The sequence below is a fragment of the Camellia sinensis genome, chromosome 13 (assembly GCF_055761805.1).
Source record: "Camellia sinensis isolate YWXY chromosome 13, ASM5576180v1, whole genome shotgun sequence".
NCBI classification, from domain to species: Eukaryota; Viridiplantae; Streptophyta; class Magnoliopsida; order Ericales; family Theaceae; genus Camellia; species Camellia sinensis.
Window position 1 is genome coordinate 64,963,637 of NC_138973.1, and position 23,469 is coordinate 64,987,105.

Here is a 23,469-nt window from a genome sequence, read left to right on the forward strand (position 1 = left end):
GTGGGTTTTTCTTATATATGTTTATAAAGTGTTGATGATTTGGGATTTTGATAATTTGTTATTGAAGAAATTTTGTGTTCTATTCATCTTTGTTGTTTATTCGACCCAATGAAAATACACAGGTAACGGATGATTGGGCGACGACAACTGCCTTTCTTCTTCTTCCTTCTCTGATTTGCTCTATTCTGTCTTTTTTTTTTAATTGAAATTTTACCCCAAAACGACGTCGTTTTGGGGCGCTGCTGGAAGGGCCGTAGAAGAGGGCCGCCAAGGATCCGGACTCGAATAGAAACAAGGCGGGAGAAGGGTGGGATAGGAGTAGATTTATTTATTTATTATTTTGAATTTTTAACCCAAAGCAACATGAATTTGAAGTTTGGGATGCGTTACATAAGTGCAATTTTTGTCTTTTTGACTAAAAAAGTAAAGGAAAAAAAAAATGTTTGGGATAACTTTTTGAATTTTTACGAAAATATACATAATAAAATATTGTAATAAAATCAAAATAACCATTCTACCCTTATTGACTTTTTGACTTTTGGATAGTTGAATTCAAAGGACAAAATAATAATTTTGCCCTCTAGGCTTCTCCCACAAACTTCCTCCAAATAATATAGATTTTTTGACTTTTTTAATAATTTTGACTTTTTAACTTATGTAGATTATGTCAAATCATGATTAAGGGCTTGTTTGGAATTTGTTTATTTTATGATTTTTTATTTTTTTTTTATCAAAAGACGTATAAAAAAATAAAAAGAATGATGTGAGAATAACTTTTGGATTATTTTAGCCAAATACCAAATAAGGACATATTCAGAAGTAAAATTTAAATTATTCAATCATATAACAGATGATCTCATTCAAAAATGTAATAGTAGGAGGGAAGGTTAGAGAAATTACATTTAGATTTCAAAAAAATACAATAAAATTCTTAAATTTGATATTATTATATCAATCTTTCTTTTAGGAATATTAAAGCAAACTAAAGTAATGCAGATAATTTCTAAACAAGGAGCTAATCAAAGGTAGAATATATATTTTAGTTTAAGAGAGATGATTATCGAGTTATCAAAAAAAGAAAAGGGTTTTGTATATGAATTAAAACATTTAAGGAATATAGTGAAATTATATTAAACTAGTGGCTTTTTGGCTTATATAATTACTGAAATTAAATGCTTGCATCTAACTTACAATAAGAAACAAAACAACAAACAAAATCTAAATATATAATATACTAAATAAAAATTAAATTAATTATAACAAACTTTTGGTGATTGGTTTTGGCCACCACATAAACAATGCCACTAGGTGCTCCAAAAGTACCCAATAATTACACATCATGTATTATGGATATATTCTTTTGAATAAGATTATTGACACCTATTTTCATACCATTTTACATTGCTCAGTCGGTGAACTTTATTGTTTTTTTTTGAAAGTTTCTAAAGGCAGCCAAGGGATATATGGGGGGATTGGTTCATCTCTGCAAGTGGTAATATGATTTCTGTATCTTCTTCTTCTTATGCTGTTGTAAGAGAACTTCATTAAAAATCTGAGGCTGTTGTAATAACAATGCCAATTATAACAACACGAGGCCAAGGAGGTAAACATGGTGTAAATTTTTGAATTCCAATTTCACTGTTCTTCTCGTGGCTCTCAGTGACAGCCTAGGAGAACAAACTTAACTGAAATATGTATTTTAACTTTGTCCCGTCGTCACTTGTAGCTCACATTTGGCCACTGTACGGTTCTTATGCAGTGCAGGCATTTGCCGGCTAGTAGTTCATTACCTTTTTCATTTTATTTTTTAATATTTAAGTTTGGACTTTGCGTCAAACTTAAATTGTCTGTGTTCATGTTTATGTCCGTGGTAATTATGGTTTGATGTTGGAACACTACTTGTGTTTTTCTCTTATTTGTTGTCAAGTATCATCGTCATATTCACGCCATATGTTCAAATTTCTATTTATTTAACTCTATTTTCCAAACAAACAAAAACAAAAAATGAAAACAGACTTTAGTGTTACAAAGATGAAATTGAATAGTTAAAACCAGACAACCAAGTTTCTAACCAGATGAAAGATTGGAAAGCTTAACGTGCTTTACAATTCTCTCCAAAGCAATCTAACAAAATCATCTAAAAACCCAATCAAGAAAATCCCTAACGCTGTGTTTGGTTAAGTGATTTAGGGAGGGATTTGGAAAGGGAAAGGGAAAAGGTATGTGAAACTATGTGAAATGTAGGCATATTTTTTTCACATTTCACCTACCTTTTTCATTTCTCTTTCCAAATCCCTCCTCAAATCCCTCAACCAAACACAACATAACAGTGCAATTCAGGTTCAGCCACAGTTGTGTTTCACACATCATTTTCTACAGAATCTTATAAACAGGAAACAGTTTGATCACTATTTTTAACTATATTAGAACAATCAAAATTTAAATGCGCAGCCAAACATAACAGAAGGAACAGGGATCCATATTTTCCTGTCCCAAAAACTCTCTACCCTACAGTGCGCCAACTCTCAATTAAAAAAAATATTATGGTGGAGAGGATTTGAGCTAACAGAAAGTAAAATAGAGACAAATGAATAATGTACCTATTCAATCCAATCATAGGCGAAATTCATATACATTTTACTCTCTTCTGGTTTGAGGATTTACCCTTTGGTTTAAATATGGGTGGACCATTTCCCGTGATTTTTGGACTAATTCTCAACTAATAGATTTTCCGCCTACATAGACAGAAAGTAATAACACGCGTAATTTGTAGCTCCATTTTTTCTTCTTTTTATTTGAAAAAAAGACAAATGATCACATTAGCCATTATGTATTCATCCTCCCCCTCAAAATCCTAAAATTATGTTACCTAAAATACGTATTGTTCTAGTACAAGAAGCGTGAATAAGAATGTGGTGTGCCATAAACTCTAAAATGTGATATGGAGATAGTCTTGTTAATTTGACAGCTAATATATTATATATATTTTTATTTAGCTTTCGTTTGGGAAGTGGGTTGGCTTTTTAGTTTTTTGGCTTTTTGACTATTTTAGCCTGGGGCTAAAAAACATAGTTTGGGAAGAGTTTTTTGACTTTTTGACTTTTTTAACTTTTTTTTTGTGAGAGAGGAGTATAATAATTATGAGTTGGATTTGACGTTTTGTTTTTTGTGGCTAAAATAGCCTATTTTGTTTTTTGTGGCTATTTTAACCCCTAACCCACCAAAATTAACTTCCCAAATTATGCCTTAGGTATTAATGTTTTCTAGTAATGGTCCTAAAAAGAATAACCCTAAAACCTAGGGATGACAATTTGAAACCAGCCCGACGGGGATCCCCGATCCCGACCCCGACCCCGATTTAAGCAGTTTTTCTCCGAAAAATACCCCCGACGGGGAGGTGACGGTATTTGAAAATCAATACCCGATCTATCACGGGCCGGGGACGGTGATCAGTGTTTGATCCCCGGCCCGGCCCGATCCCCGTCCCCGCCCCCGTCCCCATCCCCGAATTTCCCCGAAGTGAAATTACTTTTATACCCTTTATATGTATTTATATAATAAACCCTTTAATTATAATTTATATGCATATATATATATATATATAATATATGTGATCTCACTCTCTATTTCTGACTCTACTCTCTCTCTCTTAACTCTATCGTTCTCTCTTTCCCCGAGTCCCCGACCCCCTCTCTCTCTCCACTTCGTCTCTCTCTATTCTATCCTCCCTCTCTCTCTTTCAGTAGATCGAAGGGACAGTCGGCGTCGGAGGCGATAACGAAGGGACAATCGGCGTCGGAGGCAGTCGACGTCGGAGGAAGCAGTCCGATCGTGTACAGGGGGAAGCGTCGGCATCGGAGGCAGATCTCAAATCTGTTTGTGATACAGATCTCTCTCTTTCTCTCGTCCTCTCTCTCTCTCTCTGTGACATAGATCTCAGATCTGTTTGTGTTGTGTCCATTTTTTAATCTGTTTGTGTATCTATCTGTCCATTTTTTTTATTTTTTGTTTATAATCTGTTGATATTTTTGTTGATATGTTGATGTTGGTGTTGATGATTCGGTTGATGTTGTTAATGATGATGATTCTCTTGTTGTTGTTGTTGATGATGGGGGTGTTGAAACAGATTTGGGGGCGGGGAATTTTCGGGGTCGGGGAAACCCGATCCCTGGTAGGGGCGGGGATGGGGAGGGTGGTAGGTTCCCCGTCGGGGATCGGGGATCGGGGCCGGGGCCGGGGCCGGGGCCGGGGAGATTTTCACAATCGGGGATCGGGAACGGGGAGGGTAATCCCCGGCCCCGCCCCGCCCCGTTGCCATTCCTACTAAAACCTTAACTTGAACCCTAACTAGCATATTGAAGATTAAAAAGCACTAAAATATTATACTTACATTTTTATTTATTTATCATCTTTCAACTCTTATTAATTATAAATCATTCTGGATAATATACAATATTATCTCTGATAAATGTCTTTATTAATTATAAATCATTATTGGTAATATATTATATTATCTCTAATAAGTGCATTACCAGTTTTAAAGTTACAAACCCCGATTTATCCTTGGGCTGAGACAGGGCACTACAAACATTTTCCAAACTTGCCCTATTGCCATCCCTAAGACTACTTCCTTCCTTCCTTCCTACCACCTCCAGCCACCCCATCTCCCCTTCCCGACAACCACCGCCGCTGCTCCCTCTTCCCTTCCCAGCCCCCAATGTCACCGTCTACTCTCTCCATAATCACATGGGCGGTCTACTTATATTTGAACCATAGGGTAAAGTGTGGTCCAATCACAAGCCAAAATCTTAGTACTTTTGACTTAATATGGTTCCTAACTTGGAGAACACCCAAGCATAAAATCAACCTGAAACAAACAAGCTAAAAAAAAATATTCCATTTGAATATAAAGAATGGCAATTATACACATGGACACACATGCTGCAATAACAATGTAATTGCATGACAACAGAGGTACCAGGGAATAAGTTTTGACAATATGAAAGTGGGGGATATGATTCACTCCCCACAAAAACAGCACCAAAAATAACATTTGAAGAAGAATCAGTCTTTTCTTTGTGTTCAAAATTTGCAACAAACAATAATAAAGTTACACACTGGGAAAACTTAAAAAGAGAGAATTTTTACTCTCTTAAACCACCCCCAACCAAAAACAATTACATTTAAAAAAAAAAAAAAAAAAAAACATAATTCCATCATCATCCTATACAATCGAATGGTCCAATTGTTTCACTTTTGATTCCAATTATCTTTCTTTCCCTCAATTAAGACCTTTATCAAAATAAAAACTAGATTTTAAAAATAAATAAATAAAAAAAAGAGCATCGAATTAAAGAGAAAAAGAATCGCACCCGTAATCTTGTCTGGAATCATCAATCAAATTACACCAGTCTGTCAATGAGCTGTGACTTTCGATCTCTTCTTCGCTTCGCTGTACAGCACCACCCCCATAATCGTGACTCCGAACCCCGTCATCCCCATCACCGTCACCGGATTCCTAAATATCAACACCGACACCACCGCCGCCACCGCCGCCTTGGCATTCCCCAAAACCTGCAACGTCAGCGCACTCGTATGCTTCGTCACCAAAAAATTCGTCAAATTGACCAAATACGCCACCGTCGCATTCCCAATCAACAAAAACACAACAAACGAGTCATTCCTCGCTTTCTCCACCGTAATCGCAAGCACATTCCCTTCAACATAAAGCGTAAACGGAAGCAAAATCAACGCCGCCATTGGAGCCATATATAGAAGCAAATTCATAGAATGCAATTTCTCAGCATCGGAGGTCAAGAGAAGGCCCTGAACCACCGATTTAAGGGCTCGACCAGCGGTGGAGCCGATACAGACGAGGAAACCGAAGAGGTGAAACAATGGCTCGCTATTGCTGGCGAGGACGATGCCGAGGACAACGGGTAAGAGAGCGAAGTAGACATGGGGGGACTCGTGCTTGCAAGTGATGAGGAAAGCGAAGATGGCGGTGAAGAAGGGGGTGGTGGCGCCGATGGCTTGGTTGAAGGAGACGGGGAGGTAGCGGAGGGAGGTGTTGCCGCAGACGACGGAGAAGCAGAAGATGGCGGAGAGAGCGAAGATTTTGAAGAACTGGCGGCGGGAGAGGATTTGCTGGAAAGGGACGATCTCCAGCCAATTAATCGCCGCGTAGCTGTAGATGGCGCAAGATAGCATGTGCAGCATGGTGAGGAAGATCGGGTAACGGTAGCCGTAGATGCTGAGGAGGTACTTGTTCAGGAGGAGGACTCCGATGTTGGAGAGATACCATGAGGCGATGATCACAGCCGTTAATACGTTGGGAGAGAGAATCGATCCAATGGCGGTGTTGTTGTTGTTGTTGTTGTTATTGCGTAGGTCACCGGTGGGAGTGACCGGAATGTCGAGGACTTGGTCGGCCGCAGACGATTCCAGCCTCGGGTTGCTGCCCCTGCGAGTGGTCCATGACTGTGCCTCCACCATGGGCAGACTCGATCTTCTCTCTCTCTCTCTATATATTGGCACTGTATATGTATGTATCAGTAGAGAGAGAGAGAGATGGGTTAGATCTGGGGGGAGTGACTGTGACAAGCTTTGCGAAGTTGGGGAGATTATGACTTGGGTTGTGTAGATCTAATCGGACGGTGGATGTTCAGATTTGGGAGGGAGGAGTGGATATGGGCCGTTGGATGAAAAAAAGGGAAATACAAATGATTAGATTAGATTCCTGGTGAAGCGAGGGGGAGAGTATGGGTATTGGACTGTGGCTGTGGTCTAAGGAATCGGAGAGTGACCAATTACAGATCACTGTTTCACATTCTCTAAATTCTAGGCTATTTTTTTTCGGCTGTGATTCAGAACCCCAGCTGGGGCATCCCAGTGACCCCAGCGTCACATAGCGCTCTGTCAGTGGCTGAAATTAAAGAAAAAAAAAAATTTGTTTTTTTTGGCCAATCAGGAGTGACCCAGTACCCCACTGGGAGTCTTAAGTTTTATTCATTTTTTTTGTGAATTTTTTTTTTCTTTTGTTTTTATTTTGTTTTGGGAGAATTTACAGGGGAAAAAAAAATGATACTTGGAATAAATAATGGTAAAATAAAACAAAAATGCTATGTGATTTGGAAAAATTATAAATATATTTTTTTAAAATTTACTTAAAACACGAATTATCCTATGTAATTTACAAAATTATAAATATCTTCTTGCAAGAATTTTGTATTTAACATAATTAATTGAAAAAATAAAATTTTAAACTTTTCTCCTATATAATAATAAAATTAATTGAATTATTAATTGAAATATGTGAAGGTCTCGTTTGGTAAGTGGGTTAATTTTTTTAATTTTTTAGCTATTTTAGCTTGGAGCAAAAAAATTCGTTTGAGTTGAGTTTTTTGACTTTTTTTATTTTTGTGAGAGAAAAAAAATGAAATAATTATGATTTATATGTGACATTTTATCTTAATCTATTTTTTTCTTTTTGTGGCTAAATTAGCCTCCAACTTAAAAAAAAGCCTCATGCCAAACGAAGGTAAAAACGGTCTATTGACTTAATGATTTATTGATAAAAATAATCATTTGTTATGAAATTAAAAATTTCAAGGGAAGGAATTCAATTTTTAAAATCACAGGGGCAATTCATATTTTAAGCAAATTTCATTAGTGTATTTATAATTTATCCTAAAATTTTTATACAACTCATGCCAATATTGAGAATGATTTTTAATAATTTTTTTAGGAATTTCTAATATTATTGAAAGTAAAAACATGTGAAAAATAGGTATTATTTTCTTGACTTATCAATTTAATAAGTAGCTAAAATTGAAAACTTATCAAAATCAAGGTATTAAATACAACTTAATTAAAAATTCGTATCGCAAGATACTTTGTTAACATTAGTCATAATCTTATATATTTTATCTGATTGAAAATATTTGTTGACAATATAAGGATATTCTTGACAATATAAAGATTTAATTAAATGGTGAAAATATATTTTTCTTAATTTGGTCTCCCTCAAGTGGAAACTTTAATTCTAGCACTACAAGAAAAAACACATTCAACGATCAAATTTCTCGTCTAAAAAGAATTTAGTCGATGAAAGTATAGCTTTCAGCGACTAAAAAAGAATTAGTAGCCAATTGTGAAGCTTTATGGCGACTAAACAAATTTAGTAGCTAAAAGTCCACAATTGGCGACTAAAAATAAGTTTGGTCGCCAATTATGTGGGTTTTAGCGACTAAAACATTTTTAGTAGCCAAAAGTATAGTTTTCGCCGACTAAAAAAATTTAGTAGCCAAAAAGTCAACAATTGCCGACTAATTATAATTTTGGTCGCCAATTATGTGGGTTTTATCGACTAAAACATTTTTAGTAGCCAAAAGTACAGTTTTTGCCGACTAAAAAAATTTAGTAGCCAAAAAGTCCACAATTGGCGACTAATTCTAAGTTTGGTCGCCAATTATGTGGGTTTTACAGACTAAAAAAAATTTAGTAGCCAAAAAGTCCACAATTGGCGACTAATTCTAAGTTTGGTCGCCAATTATGTGGGTTTTACCGACTAAAACATTTTTTAGTAGCCAAAAGAAAGTTTTTTGGCGACTAAAAAAAATTTAGTAGCCGAAAAGTGTACAATTGGCGACTAAAAACAAATTTAATAGCGAAAAGTGGTCTTTTTTAGCGCGAAAGTCTCTTCGCCGACCAAAATTATTTTGGTCACTAAAAGTTAAATTTTTATTTTTATTTTTATTTTGCTACTAAATAATTTATTTTCACATAAATGATGTTAATAAAAATAATTATGTATATTACATATATATATAAATAATATATATTACATATATAATCATGTGATGTTACGTTGGCGTAGTGGGAAGTGTGTGGTGCATAAGACTTATGTTGTGGGAGGTCAGTGGTTCGAGTCTTTATAAGAGTGGATGCAAAGCTTAACAATGAATTATTTTTTTTCACGGATGAACCTTTTGATGACTAAAAATGTTGGTCGCCGTTTGGTAGCTTTTGGCGATTAAAGATTTTGGTCGGCGATTCATTAACTATTGGTGACTACAACATTGGTCGGTGAATGTATGATTTTAAAGAAATATAATTGAATATTGGCGACCAAAATTTTGGTCGCTAAAGAGTAGCTTTTTGCCGACCAAAGGCTTTTTAGTCGGCAAAACCTTCCCCGACAGGCTTTTGGCCACAAATGTAGCGACCAAAATTTTTTGTCGCAGAATGGCTTTGGCGACCAAAAAACAGACAATTGGCGACTGTTGGCTTATTTTTCCTACGAAAGAAAATATTATAAATGCGAGCGTGCCAGTAAGGATTGAAAAATCCTTACAGATTAAATTCAAGCCAATTATCAAGCGATTGCGTTGACGGTTCTTTTGCCTCAACAAAGAGGACTTCAAAATTGCCAAAGTGTAGAGAAAAGAAAAATTAAAAGAAAAATGAGGAACGGAGAAAGACGATTGAGTGAACAATCAAAGTAATAATTACTTACCTTTACTCCTATGCTTCGAAAAGGAAGTGCATAAAATGCATCGAAATAGAAATGCTGAAAATAAATGCTTCGAAATATAAATCTATGTTAAACTATTCCTAAGATAAGGAAAATGACAAGAAATATTGAAATCGAGTGTCTTTGATTTAAGTTCTGGATCCTTTTACAATGTAGCCATTAATGGCTATTTATAGAGGAAAAAATACAGCAATAACTACTTAGTAACTACCCATTTCTTCCATCTTTATTCTTGTCTTGCCATGTGTCCTTCCACTCATCCACTTTGTTCTTTCACTCATCCACTTTGTCCTTCATATTCTCCATCATCTCTATAACTTCTTTTAACTTCCAAATGAATAAGAGGATGTCACGTGTCCTGCAAAAAATTACAGATTTATGGTGCCAACATTACCCTCCGCGGCCCTTAAAAATGATGTTTACTTTGAATTTTTGAAGGGCCGAACCAAGCACATGACTAATCTAAGCAATAAAATGCTTTGAATAATATCAACAAAGTGCTTCGAATGATATAATAGCACCAATGAAGTGTTTCGAATGAGTATGAAATTATGACTAGATGTCTCGAATGTTAGCTATTACGGACTAGTAACAAGCTTTAAAGGTGGTACAAAGGACCAAAATCATCTTTCGAAGGTTGAAAGTGCCGACAAAGAACAAATTACATCCTTAGAAATACTCGGCAAAGTTTCGAAGGTTCACAACCATTATTATTGTTTCTTCGAAGCTGTTAATGCAAGATGGAGTGCTTCGGAGCTTACAAAATTATGGCAAAAGAGCCTTCGAAGCAGCTTTTGGCCAACATTGTAGTTATTCACATTTTGTATGTTCTGGTTCATACATAATTAATGAAAATATTAATTTTGTGCTTCGAACCAGTTATTAATTCTTCGAAGACACCAAAACTGTTGTTCTTTGAACCAACTTATCATGCCAAAAACAGGCATTATTCGACAACTAATTAATTGTCATTTTACATATATTTGAAGAGATGTACACATTTCAAAAGTTTTCAAAGCTTTATACAGTTTCGAAGGTGAAGTAATCAACCTTCGAAATAACTCTTGATGTTTCGAATGTATCTTCAAAGCTTTATACAGCTTCGAAGGTGAAGTAATCAACCTTCGAAACAACTCTTGATGCTTCGAATGTATCTTCGATGCTTTGATTGTGTACATACCAACAACTGGCCATCAATTTGAAAAGATAAGCAATTCTCAACCATTTATTTAAATGCACAGGCTTTTTCTGGCCAAATTCATGCATTTTAAATGGTCATTCCTTGTTCTTAGTGCTTCGAACTCATAAGAACAATTTGTTAATTTTATTAGCCACATCATCAAAATTATATTTTGATGTGAACCACAAATCCAAAAAGGATTTTGAACACCAAAAATCATGGTATAGTGTGACCATGAAAATTCATACTTTTTGACATTTTGAAAAATGTCAAAAATTTTGAATTCATGAACAGTGGCTTATTCATTATTCTTGACCATGTTTGTTTTAAAAACATGACTTTTGCCGAATAGGTTTTCATAATTATTTGGCAAAGTGGGTTGTTTTTCCATGTTAGCCATTAATGGCTTATGAAAATCACCCATAAATATGTTATTTTCATGATTTGACTCTCTAAAATTTGGTTTTTGGACCTCCTGAGTCATACATGGAACATCCTTCTTAGCCAAATTTGGCTCAAGAACATGCTCTTTCGTTATGTTAATTTCATAATTTGGCTCTTTTAAAACGGACTCTTGAACCCCCCGAGCCATTGATGAAATCAACTCTTTGCTTTTGCTATTTTTAACCATGGAAAAATTCTGAAAAAATTCACCAATTCCGGCCATTAAAGCCTCAGTTAAAGACTTGGTAGTGAGAGTTGATAACTCATCATTCCATTGGCGAATTTTCATATCAAGTTGATGAATTTCTCCAATTAAATGGCGTCTTTTTTCTTTCACCAAATAATATTGTAAGGGATGAAAGTTTATTTCATCAAGAAAATGGATCTCTTCTTGAAGATCCAAAGTTTTTCTTTCACGCCAATATATTTCATATTGACAAGTTTGAATGGCGAAATCCAAATAGTTTGTCATTTCTTACACTTGGCTGTCCCACCGGGCGTGCCAAAAATTGTTGTCTTATTTTTCCTACGAAGGAAAATATTATAAATGCGAGCGTGCCAGCAAAGGTTGAAAAATCCTTACAGATTAAATTAAAGCCAATTATCAGACAACTGTGTTTTAGTTCTCTCAGCCTCAATGAAGAGGACTTTTACTGGAGGCTTGATTTAGGAGAATTTAAACAGAATACCAATCAAATAAAGAAAATCTGAAGCATTTCACTAGAATGAAAAACTTACAATGATTCGAAGCGACAATCTATTTGAAACTACTCCTATGAATGAAAATGCAGTGCAGAATTTGAAGTACTGGAATGTAAAGAGCAGGGTATGTAAAAGTAAAGTAGAATAAGACTGGTTTTTTAGATCTGAGTCCGAGGGCTTTTTCCAGGGCCTTCTCTGCTATTTATACTGCTCAAAGATGACAGTCGAACTGTATTTCCAACCGTCGAACTGCTCCCCCATGATCGCTGATTATGTAGCCTCAAGATTAGCTCCACTATGCCATCATTTTTAAGGGCCGCGGGGGGTAATGTTGGCACCATAAATCTGTAATTTTTTGCAGGACACGTGGTATCCTCTTATTCATTTGGAAGTTAAAAGAAGTTATAGAGATGATGGAGAATATGAAGGACAAAGTGGATGAGTGGAAGGACACATGGCAAGACAAGAATAAAGGTGGAAGAAATGGGTAGTTACTAAGTAGTTATTGCTGTATTTTTTCCTCTATAAATAGCCATTAATGGCTACATTGTAAAAGGATCCAGAACTTAAATCAAAGACACTCGATTTCAATATTTCTTATCATTTTCCTTATCTTAGGAGTAGTTTAACATAGATTTATATTTCGAAGCATTTATTTTCAGCTGATGCATTTTATGCACTTCTTTTTCGAAGCATAGGAGTAGAGGTAAATTGTTGGCTTATTTTTCCTACGAAGGAAAATATTATAAATGCGAGCGTGCCAGCAAGGATTGAAAAATCCTTACAGATTAAATTCAAGCCAATTATCAAGCGAATGCGTTGACGGTTCTTTTGCCTCAACAAAGAGGACTTCAAAATTGCCAAAGTGTAGAGAAAAGAAAAATTAAAAGAAGAATGAGGGACGGAGAAAGACGATTGAGTGAACAATCAAAGTAATAATTACTTACCTTTACTCCTATGCTTCGAAAAGGAAGTGCATAAAATGCATCGAAATAGAAATGCTGAAAATAAATGCTTCGAAATATAAATCTATGTTAAACTATTCCTAAGATAAGGAAAATGACAAGAAATATTGAAATCGAGTGTCTTTGATTTAAGTTCTGGATCCTTTTACAATGTAGCCATTAATGGCTATTTATAGAGGAAAAAATACAGCAATAACTACTTAGTAACTACCCATTTCTTCCATCTTTATTCTTGTCTTGCCATGTGTCCTTCCACTCATCCACTTTGTTCTTTCACTCATCCACTTTGTCCTTCATATTCTCCATCATCTCTATAACTTCTTTTAACTTCCAAATGAATAAGAGGATGTCACGTGTCCTGCAAAAAATTACAGATTTATGGTGCCAACATTACCCTCCGCGGCCCTTAAAAATGATGTTTACTTTGAATTTTTGAAGGGCCGAACCAAGCACATGACTAATCTAAGCAATAAAATGCTTTGAATAATATCAACAAAGTGCTTCGAATGATATAATAGCACCAATGAAGTGTTTCGAATGAGTATGAAATTATGACTAGATGTCTCGAATGTTAGCTATTACGGACTAGTAACAAGCTTTAAAGGTGGTACAAAGGACCAAAATCATCTTTCGAAGGTTGAAAGTGCCGACAAAGAACAAATTACATCCTTAGAAATACTCGGCAAAGTTTCGAAGGTTCACAACCATTATTATTGTTTCTTCGAAGCTGTTAATGCAAGATGGAGTGCTTCGGAGCTTACAAAATTATGGCAAAAGAGCCTTCGAAGCAGCTTTTGGCCAACATTGTAGTTATTCACATTTTGTATGTTCTGGTTCATACATAATTAATGAAAATATTAATTTTGTGCTTCGAACCAGTTATTAATTCTTCGAAGACACCAAAACTGTTGTTCTTTGAACCAACTTATCATGCCAAAAACAGGCATTATTCGACAACTAATTAATTGTCATTTTACATATATTTGAAGAGATGTACACATTTCAAAAGTTTTCAAAGCTTTATACAGTTTCGAAGGTGAAGTAATCAACCTTCGAAATAACTCTTGATGTTTCGAATGTATCTTCAAAGCTTTATACAGCTTCGAAGGTGAAGTAATCAACCTTCGAAACAACTCTTGATGCTTCGAATGTATCTTCGATGCTTTGATTGTGTACATACAAACAACTGGCCATCAATTTGAAAAGATAAGTGATTCTCAACCATTTATTTAAATGCACAGGCTTTTTCTGGCCAAATTCATGCATTTTAAATGGTCATTCCTTGTTCTTAGTGCTTCGAACTCATAAGAACAATTTGTTAATTTTATTAGCCACATCATCAAAATATAATTTTGATGTGAACCACAAATCCAAAAAGGATTTTGAACACCAAAAGTCATGGTATAGTGTGACCATGAAAATTCATACTTTTTAACATTTTGAAAAATTTCAAAAATTTTGAATTCATGAACAGTGGCTTGTTCATTATTCTTGATCATGTTTGTTTTAAAAACATGACTTTTGCCGAATAGGTTTTCATAATTATTTGGCAAAGTGGGTTGTTTTTCCATGTTAGCCATTAATGGCTTATGAAAATCACCCATAGATATGTTATTTTCATGACTTGATTATCTAAAATTTGGTTTTTGGACCTCCCGAGTCATACATGGAACATCATTCTTAGCCAAATTTGGCTCAAGAACATGCTCTTTTGTTGTGTTAATTTCATAATTTGGCTCTTTTAAAACGGACTCTTGAACCCCCCGAGCCATTGATGAAATCAACTCTTTGCTTTTGCTATTTTTAACCATGGAAAAATTCTGAAAAAATTCACCAATTCCGGCCATTAAAGCCTCAGTTAAAGACTTGGTAGTGAGAGTTGATAACTCATCATTCCATTAGCGAATTTCCATATCAAGTTGATGAATTTCTCCAATTAAATGGCGTCTTTTTTCTTTCACCAAATAATATTGTAAGGGATGAAAGTTTATTTCATCAAGAAAATGGATCTCTTCTTGAAGATCCAAAATTTCTCTTTCACGCCAATATATTTCATATTGACAAGTTCGAATGGAGAAATGCAAATAGTTTGTCATTTCTTACACTTGGCTGTCCCACCGGGCGTGCCAAAAATTGTTGGCTTATTTTTCCTACGAAGGAAAATGTTATAAATGTGAGCGTGCCAGCAAGGATTGAAAAATCCTTACAGATTAAATTCAAGCCAATTATCAAGCGATTGCGTTGACGGTTCTTTTGCCTCAACAAAGAGGACTTCAAAATTGCCAAAGTGTAGAGAAAAGAAAAATTAAAAGAAGAATGAGGGACGGAGAAGAACGATTGAGTGAACAATCAAAGTAATAATTACTTACCTCTACTCTTATGCTTCGAAAAGGAAGTGCATAAAATGCATCGAAATGGAAATGCTGAAAATAAATGCTTCGAAATATAAATCTATGTTAAACTACTCCTAAGATAAGGAAAATGACAAGAAATATTGAAATCGAGTGTCTTTGATTTAAGTTCTGGATCCTTTTACAATGTAGCCATTAATGGCTATTTATAGAGGAAAAAATACAGCAATAACTACTTAGTAACTACCCATTTCTTCCATCTTTATTCTTGTCTTGCCATGTGTCCTTCCACTCATCCACTTTGTCCTTCATATTCTCTATCATCTCTATAACTTCTTTTAACTACAAATGAATAAGAGGATGCCACGTGTTCTGCAAAAAATTATTAAACTCTCGTTTAATCCTTTGAATACTTCCACCATCTTAGCATTCGAACCGATTGATACATTTCATGGCCGAATTAATTTTTTCCTCCAATGATCGAGCACACGAAGAGTCATATGTCGATGCTGTTCCTCCTCGAAAGAACGTCCATGCATTTATTAGCCATCTTTACCCACCTTTCTATATTCAGGTCATGGATGCCTTTGCAAATCATTAATCCTTGGACTTCGAACATATTGCCCATAATCCTTCGATCCAGAAACTCACAAATATGGACATGGGAGGTTCTTCTTCTGTCTCACCCTTGGACTACGAACAAATAGCTCTCAATCCTTTAATTCATAAAGTTGCAAATATGGACATGGGAAATTCTTCTTCACAATCCTCCGAATGGGACAAGGCTGCGACTTCTTCCTCTTTTGGTGCTTCGGACTGGACAAGTTGGTCAAAGCCTGAGTCTTGTGATTTGAGGGAACCAATTAACCATCACTTTGTGGAATTTACTGACCCTTTGGAGTTCCCTTCTTATGCACGAAGCTCGGTGGTCTATCCTTACGTGCCCATTGACCATCGACGCAGTTTAGAGGAGAATCTGCTTGTGGCATGGTATACATCCTCTATCCCTACAAAGATAGTGCAACCCACCCGACGCTTAGAAGAGGCACAAGGGTACAATCCATCATTCTTAGCCCAAAAGGCGAAGATTTGTTCTTCTGACTGGCTTGATTATATTAATGCCCTTGTTCCTTCTACCCTTGTTCCACCTCCTGAAGTAGAAGCATCCACACCTTCTCCCCTGCCCAATCCTCGTTGGATAGAGAGATTGAGGCTTGCCCTCTCTGTAGATAAGATCTTTCCACCTTACAAGCCTCCACCTTCCCCCACTCCTGCTGAACGGAAACAAGCTCTACTTCTGTTCGCTGCTTTCTCTCATTTGCCCTTCAATGTTCTTGAGGACGAAGTTCCTCTCAAGAACCTTCGATGGGCTTGTGATATTCTGACTCGGGGTCATGTTCTCAATCCCCTTGTCCAAGCAGAACCTTACATGTTTTTGGACCAGCTTCCGTTGCTTCTCCACTGGCATCGGACCTCTATGGCCACTACACGATCTTTAGACCAACTTTCATCCCTTCGAATTCACACCCAGTACGAAGCAGAAAACTTCATTGAAGAATTCGATGATTTTAAGAACAAAGATTCTGCGTACTGGGATGACTTAGAGATGGACGAATTAGAACAAGGATTGAGAGAAACAGCTTTCGAAATAAAGGCTGAAGAACTCTTTTATGAAGTGAGAGCTTATCAACTTATGCAGCCAATGTTAGAAGAAATAGAGGACAGAATAAAGAAAGAACAGAAATTTATTGATTATAGCTGGACTAAATTTCATGATCTTGTTATTTATTCTATTCCTTATTTTTATGAGCTTGAGTTTGTACCCAAATAGGGCCATTCGATGTAACTCCTTTTGCTTTAATACAAGACTTCTCTTTGTTTGATATGGTTTGATCTTGTCTCTATTTGTCTTTAAAAGCAATTTTAGAGCTTCGAACTGAACAATCTTTTCCTTCGAACCTGGATTCAATCGTTTAAAATGAATACTAAAAAACGATCCTTCAAACAACGATGATAAAATCCTTACGATTAAATTCAAGCCAAAGCAAGGATTGAAAAATCCTTACAGATTAAATTCAAGCCAATTATCAAGCGATTGCGTTGACAGTTATTTTGCCTCAACAAAGAGGACTTCAAAATTGCCAAAGTGTAGAGAAAAGAAAAATTAAAAGAAGAATGAGGGACAGAGAAGGACGATTGAGTGAACAATCAAAGTAATAATTACTTACCTCTACTCCTATGCTTCGAAAAGGAAGTGCATAAAATGCATCGAAATGGAAATGCTGAAAATAAATGCTTCGAAATATAAATCTATGTTAAACTACTCCTAAGATAAGGAAAATGACAAGAAATATTGAAATCGAGTGTCTTTAATTTAAGTTCTGGATCCTTTTACAATGTAGCCATTAATGGCTATTTATAGAGGAAAAAATACAGCAATAACTACTTAGTAACTACCCATTTCTTCCATCTTTATTCTTGTCTTGCCATGTGTCCTTCCACTCATCCACTTTGTCCTTCCACTCATCCACTTTGTCCTTCATATTCTCCATCATCTCTATAACTTCTTTTAACTTCCAAATGAATAAGAGGATGCCACGTGTCTTGCAAAAAATTGTAGATTTATAGTGCCAACAGCGACCGATATTTTAGTAGCTAAAAGTGACTTTTTTGTAATGTAGTCGTGGGAGAGTGGGATACTAATTGTTTGGTATATTAGAAATGACTAGTAGTTGACTTGTGTAATATATATGTTTTGGTTTAAAAAATATTTAATACTGCAATATGTGTGTTATAGATGAATAACTTAGCAATTAATCCGTGCAATACACCTATTATTTTTTTTAAAAAAATATTTGATGGTACAATGTGTTATAAAAGAATAATTTAAATTTAAATTTAAAATTAAAATTAAAATTAAAGTGTGATTTTAATTATTAATTTTGATAATATTAGTGCTATCGTTTTATAAAATTTTACTTGAATAGTTATATATATTAATTTTAGTTAAATTATTTGTATGTTTTGATAATTTTAATTCTATCGTATTATAAAAATATAATTATCATATGATAATTTTGTATGATATATATTAAATTATAAAATAGTAAAATATTTAACTAAATACACATTTTGATATTAAAAATAATAGTTAAATTAGGAGAAAAATTAGTAACATAAAATTAAAAGTAATTCTAACTATTTAATTTTCTTTTATATTCATTTGGAAAATAAGAATATGTAGAAATAGAAATTATATAAAATTTATTAAAAAAATTTAATATAAATATGTTGTAGTTGGATTATCATATAATGATTTTATATGATATATATATATATATATATATATTAAATTATAACATTATAAAATAAATACTTTTAGTTAAATTAAAATATCAACTATATAAAAGAAATTCAACAACGACTAATTAAGAAAGAATCACATAATAACATCTAAACTCAAAATAAAAATAAAAATAAAATAATAAAATAATAATAATAATAATAATAATAATAATAATAATAATAATAATAAAAAACAGATCTAAACGATAGATATATCTCAAGTGAATCAATTAATCATCTGTAATATGATATCAAAACATAAAAGAACTTACTATTCAACAATTGAAAAATCAAGCAGTAATTTCAAATTTTAGAGGTTCCTCGAGGGTATCATTGTTGTGCAAGTTTTTTTTCATGTGAGTTGTGATTATTAAAAATAAAGTAGAAAATGAAATATTTAATTTTATATATACAATCACTATAAAATTTAAACGACAAATCCATAATATAGAACTAACATAATTACTTGTGCTATGCACAGGTATAAATAAATAATCAAAAATTAATTTTTCAAATTAAATAATAATCTAAAAAATTTATCTACAATATTTAGCAAAAATGATTTAGTGTTAATTAAATTTTATTCATTTTTATAACGGTTACATATAAGAGAATTTTTTTTTGTTATTCTTATGTCATTAATTGTGTGCTCTAAATTCTTAATAATAAATATACGTCATAATTTAAGTGGTAAAAATTAAAAATGAATCACGAAAATTATATTTATAATAAAATACAATATATTTTGTCTTATGAGTTTCCTAAATTTAATTTATCATATGATAGTGGTAAATTACATTTCTCAATATAGTAATTTTTTCATATTTTGTGAAGTCTAAAAATTATAATTTGTCTTATATTATAAAATTTACGTAAAAATGAATTAGGATTCACTTGTGATATCAAATTTGGACTTAATATTAGATTTACTCCAACTTGTCTTTCACCTAATCATTAAAAATTGTCTTGTTCTGTTTCCAACTTATATGAATCATTTGACCTATCTATTTATTAAATTATTGAATAAATATTTGTAAATACTTTTTATAATAAAAACAAGAAATATCAACTTATTTTATGGATATTTATTAAAAAGTTTGAACTGTAATTAAATTTTTTTTTTATATATTTATGTTTAAAACAATTAAATGAATAGTTATATATATATATATATATATATATATTTATCTATAAAAAAATTATTTAAGATAAAGCCACCCTAAATTGTAAGTCATATTCTAGTCTTAATAAATTTAAATTATATCACAGTTTATCAGTTTGTGACTGATATGAGCTAATTTGGGAGTTCTAATATTGGATGAAACACTAAAAAGTAGCAAAGAAAATTTAGTTCAAGTCGACTTTTTTTGCGAATAATTTTTGATTTAAGCCTAATCCTTAGAAAATTGTTGTGTTCATGTCCAATTCATGAGTTAGTAGACCTATCAATTTATTTAATTTTTAGATAGTAAATATATATATATATTTTAAAAAAATTATAACAAAAATAGGAAATATGTACATATTTGTTTGGTACATTTATTAACAATTTTAAAATTAATTAAGAAATTATGTACTCATTTTTAAAAGAATAAATTACATTGGTAATCCCTATATTTTAACTCTTGTGTTATTTTTGCCCTTGCAATTTTAATTTGCTCAATTTTGATCGTAAATTTATAATTTTGTCTCAATTTGGTCCAATTGTTATAATTGCTATTTTTTTTAATTGAAAATAAAAACATGAGTAGCATTTGTTAAACTTTTATAGACAAAATTATAAATGTGTTCAACTCAATAAGTTAATCTCAACCAACTCAATAAGTTAATTTCAACCAACTCAATAACTATGTTCTTTCAAAAATCTTAACCGACATTATCCATTGGACCAAATTAATACAAAATCTAAAATTAAGGGTAAAAATCACACTAATTGAAATTACAGAAACCAAATTGACACAATAGACAAAATGCGGGGACTATCGATATAATTTACCCTTCTTAAAATATGTCTAATATTGATTGTATCAATATTAAGATATATTTATATCTGAAAAACTATTTAAGACCAGATCAGGCTAGAACCTGAATAAAAAATTAATGACTTATTAAAAATATTTAATAATTATAAATTCAAATTTGATCAATTTTTCATTTAAATTTTTTCATAGAATTAGGTTGTTTGATAATTTTAATTTATAGTTCCAATTTTTCCTTGTATTTTTTTTAAAAATATTTTAAAATTATATATAATTATAATTTGTTTTGAAATTTCCTTTTCAATCTCAAATTAGCTATAACTTGAATTTGGTTAAAATTTATTTTTGACTCCTCATCTACAAAAACTAACAATAAACATAAATTAATTTTTTGAACATTATAAAAAGGTAAATAAAGAAATATATTATCAATAATAATAATAACAAACATATTCTTGTTTATCATGTGACGTCTCACCACTGCATTGATAATAGACATTAATAATAAAATTCATTACGATAATACAACAATAATATTTCAAATAATAAGTAACATGTGATCACAATAATTTTTGATAGTTATACAAAAGTATCCAAAATTATATATAAAAAACAATTTATGATCAATGTTCAATTTTTATATGGTAAAATTCACACTTAATATCAACCACACATTAGTTTTCTAAATCAATTCATCACCCAAACTATCTACTATTCTTTTAATATTTACCTTTTCAAAATCCACTCAAACAATGTTTTGGCCGAGCTCATCATCACACTTGTTGTTGCTATTATGCAACTCCGGTCTAGTTTTTTATCTTTGTAAATATAAAAAGACAATGTTGTGAAAATAAAAAGGTATCGTTAGAGTTTTAAAGAGTTAAAAATGAAAAATAAAAAAATGTCTGATTTTAGGTTTTCTTATTCCATATATGGGTGTTAATTTTTTTTTTAAATCTATAAATTATGGAATAGTGTTCATTATTTAAAATTTTATTTATTGATGGGCAAGTCAATTAAATGTTTTTAATTTTTTACAAATAAAAAATTTGAAAATTTTGTTTAAGAAATTTCAAAAATGACCAAATCATAAAGAAAAATATAAGACGCATTATTCTATATATAAAAAAAATCATAACTATATTATCAATCGAAAATGTTTGAGTGCTCGAAATGTGTGGCTCGAATCTGGCTCGAAATCGATTTTTTTTTTTCATTCTTTTTCTTCCTTCTTCTGTTACAGAGGAGGCGAGAAACAGAGGCAAGAGTCGTCGCAAGCAGCTCGTCGTCGTCGTCGCTGGCAACAGCACGTCGTCGCAGGCAGCTCGTCGTCGTCGCTGGCAGCAGCTCGTCGTCACAGGCAGCTCGTCGTCGTAGGCGGCAGGTCGTCGTCGCAGGTCCGTCCCTCGCCTCCGCCGATCGCGTCCGCCCCCTCCTCCATTTTTGAGGCCCCCTCCTGTCCTTCCTCCCCCTCCTTCTCTTCTTCGTCTTCTTCCTTTTGCTAAAAAAAAAAAAAAAAAAAATACAAAAATGACGCCGTTTAAAATTCGAGCCAACTTCGAGCCTGAGTAATTCGAGCTCTGTAGCGGGTTCGATTATCAATTCACATGTATCAAAAGAAATAATAAAAATAATATAAAAAATACACAAACATCCACAAAAAAAAAAAAAACTTCAAATCAACTCCCAAAACAAATATAGTTAACAGATATATATATTTATTATCAATTTAGTTGGAAAAAAATGCATTAGAAAAAACAAAGTCATATAAAGAGAGAAAAAAAAAACTCACACGAAATATAAATTTAAAAAAAAATCATAAACAAACAAATTTGAAATAAGTTTGGGGAGGAGTTGGCCGGACTGGAAAAAAGATCAAATATTGAGTATTTTAAAGAGAGAATTCTATTGAATAATTAATTTGATTGGGTTTTAAAAATTTTATATTTATATTATTTTAGGAAAAGGTGAGAGTGGGATGAAGGTGGTTTACTATATTATTTTGAATTTTGAAATTCGAAATCATAGATAATTAGTGTCTTTATTTTTTTTATCTGAATTGTTTTGATCAGTATTATTTTTGAATTTTAAATTCAAAATTGTAGATAATTAGAACTTTTTTTGTTTTTGGATTTTTGATTCAAGGAACTAACCAATAGATTTTTTTTATTTCTTTAAAAATTAACAAATTAACAAAATTAGTTTAGGAGTTTGAAGCTTCCACAATCATTATTCTTAAAAAAGACTATTTTTCTTATATATATTTATATAGGTTGGTATTGGGTATAGAATAATGTACGAAAAAATAAGAAAGAAAGAAAAAAAAAAAGAAAAAGAAAAAAAGAAGAGGCCATTTAGCATTAGAAAAAAAAAAAAAAATCCTATTACCTTTGAAAGAATTAAAACGTGAAACACAAAATTAGTATTGCGTTTGTGAATTATTTCAATTTATCATGCAAAATATATGGAAAATAAATATTTGTCAAATAGTGTCCATATAAAATAAGTGAAGTTAATATTGAATTAAGTTTGATCTGTGTAGAACTCTATATATATATATAATTAAGAAAATACATGCTGACGTGACTCTCTTAAAAAATGCAAGTCCTTATAATGTGCCACCTAAACATTACTTTTAATGATATGGGCAAATTACAAAAAAAACCCAGGGTTTAGCATGTTTTTCACATTAAACCCTAACATTTTAATTTTAATAATTTAAACCTTGAATTTTTAACTATGTCTCAATGTTGACCCTCCGTCTATTTTCGTTTGTTTCTGTTAACTTTTTACACTTATTTAATACATGTATCATTTTTTGATTCGTCCTTAATTATTATAATTATTTTTTTTCTTTTAGTTTTTTTTCCATCAGCTCTCTCTATCTCTCTCTCTCTTTCTCTGTTCTCTCTCTCTCTAGTCTCTCTCCACCTTATACTCTCTCTCTTTCTTTCTGTAAATCCATTTC

General features: G+C 32.7%; 1 protein-coding gene across 1 annotated transcript; it reads right to left on the reverse strand.

Moving 5' to 3' along the window:
• Nucleotides 1–5,052: 5,052 nt before the first annotated feature.
• LOC114295221 (Nucleotide-sugar transporter family protein) lies at nucleotides 5,053–7,166 on the reverse strand. The gene is made up of 2 exons (XM_028239427.2): nucleotides 5,373–7,166; nucleotides 5,053–5,292 (listed from the first exon to the last, which is right to left on the reverse strand). The coding sequence occupies exon 1, from the start codon at nucleotides 6,493–6,495 to the stop codon at nucleotides 5,416–5,418; it is 1,080 nt and encodes a 359-aa protein (XP_028095228.1). The 5' UTR covers nucleotides 6,496–7,166; the 3' UTR covers nucleotides 5,053–5,292; nucleotides 5,373–5,415.
• Nucleotides 7,167–23,469: the final 16,303 nt, after the last annotated feature.

Coding starts and splice junctions, on each gene's coding strand:
- LOC114295221 (XM_028239427.2), bottom strand. CDS start 6,495: ATGGTGGAGGCACAGTCATGGACCACTCGCAGGGGCAGCAACCCGAGG.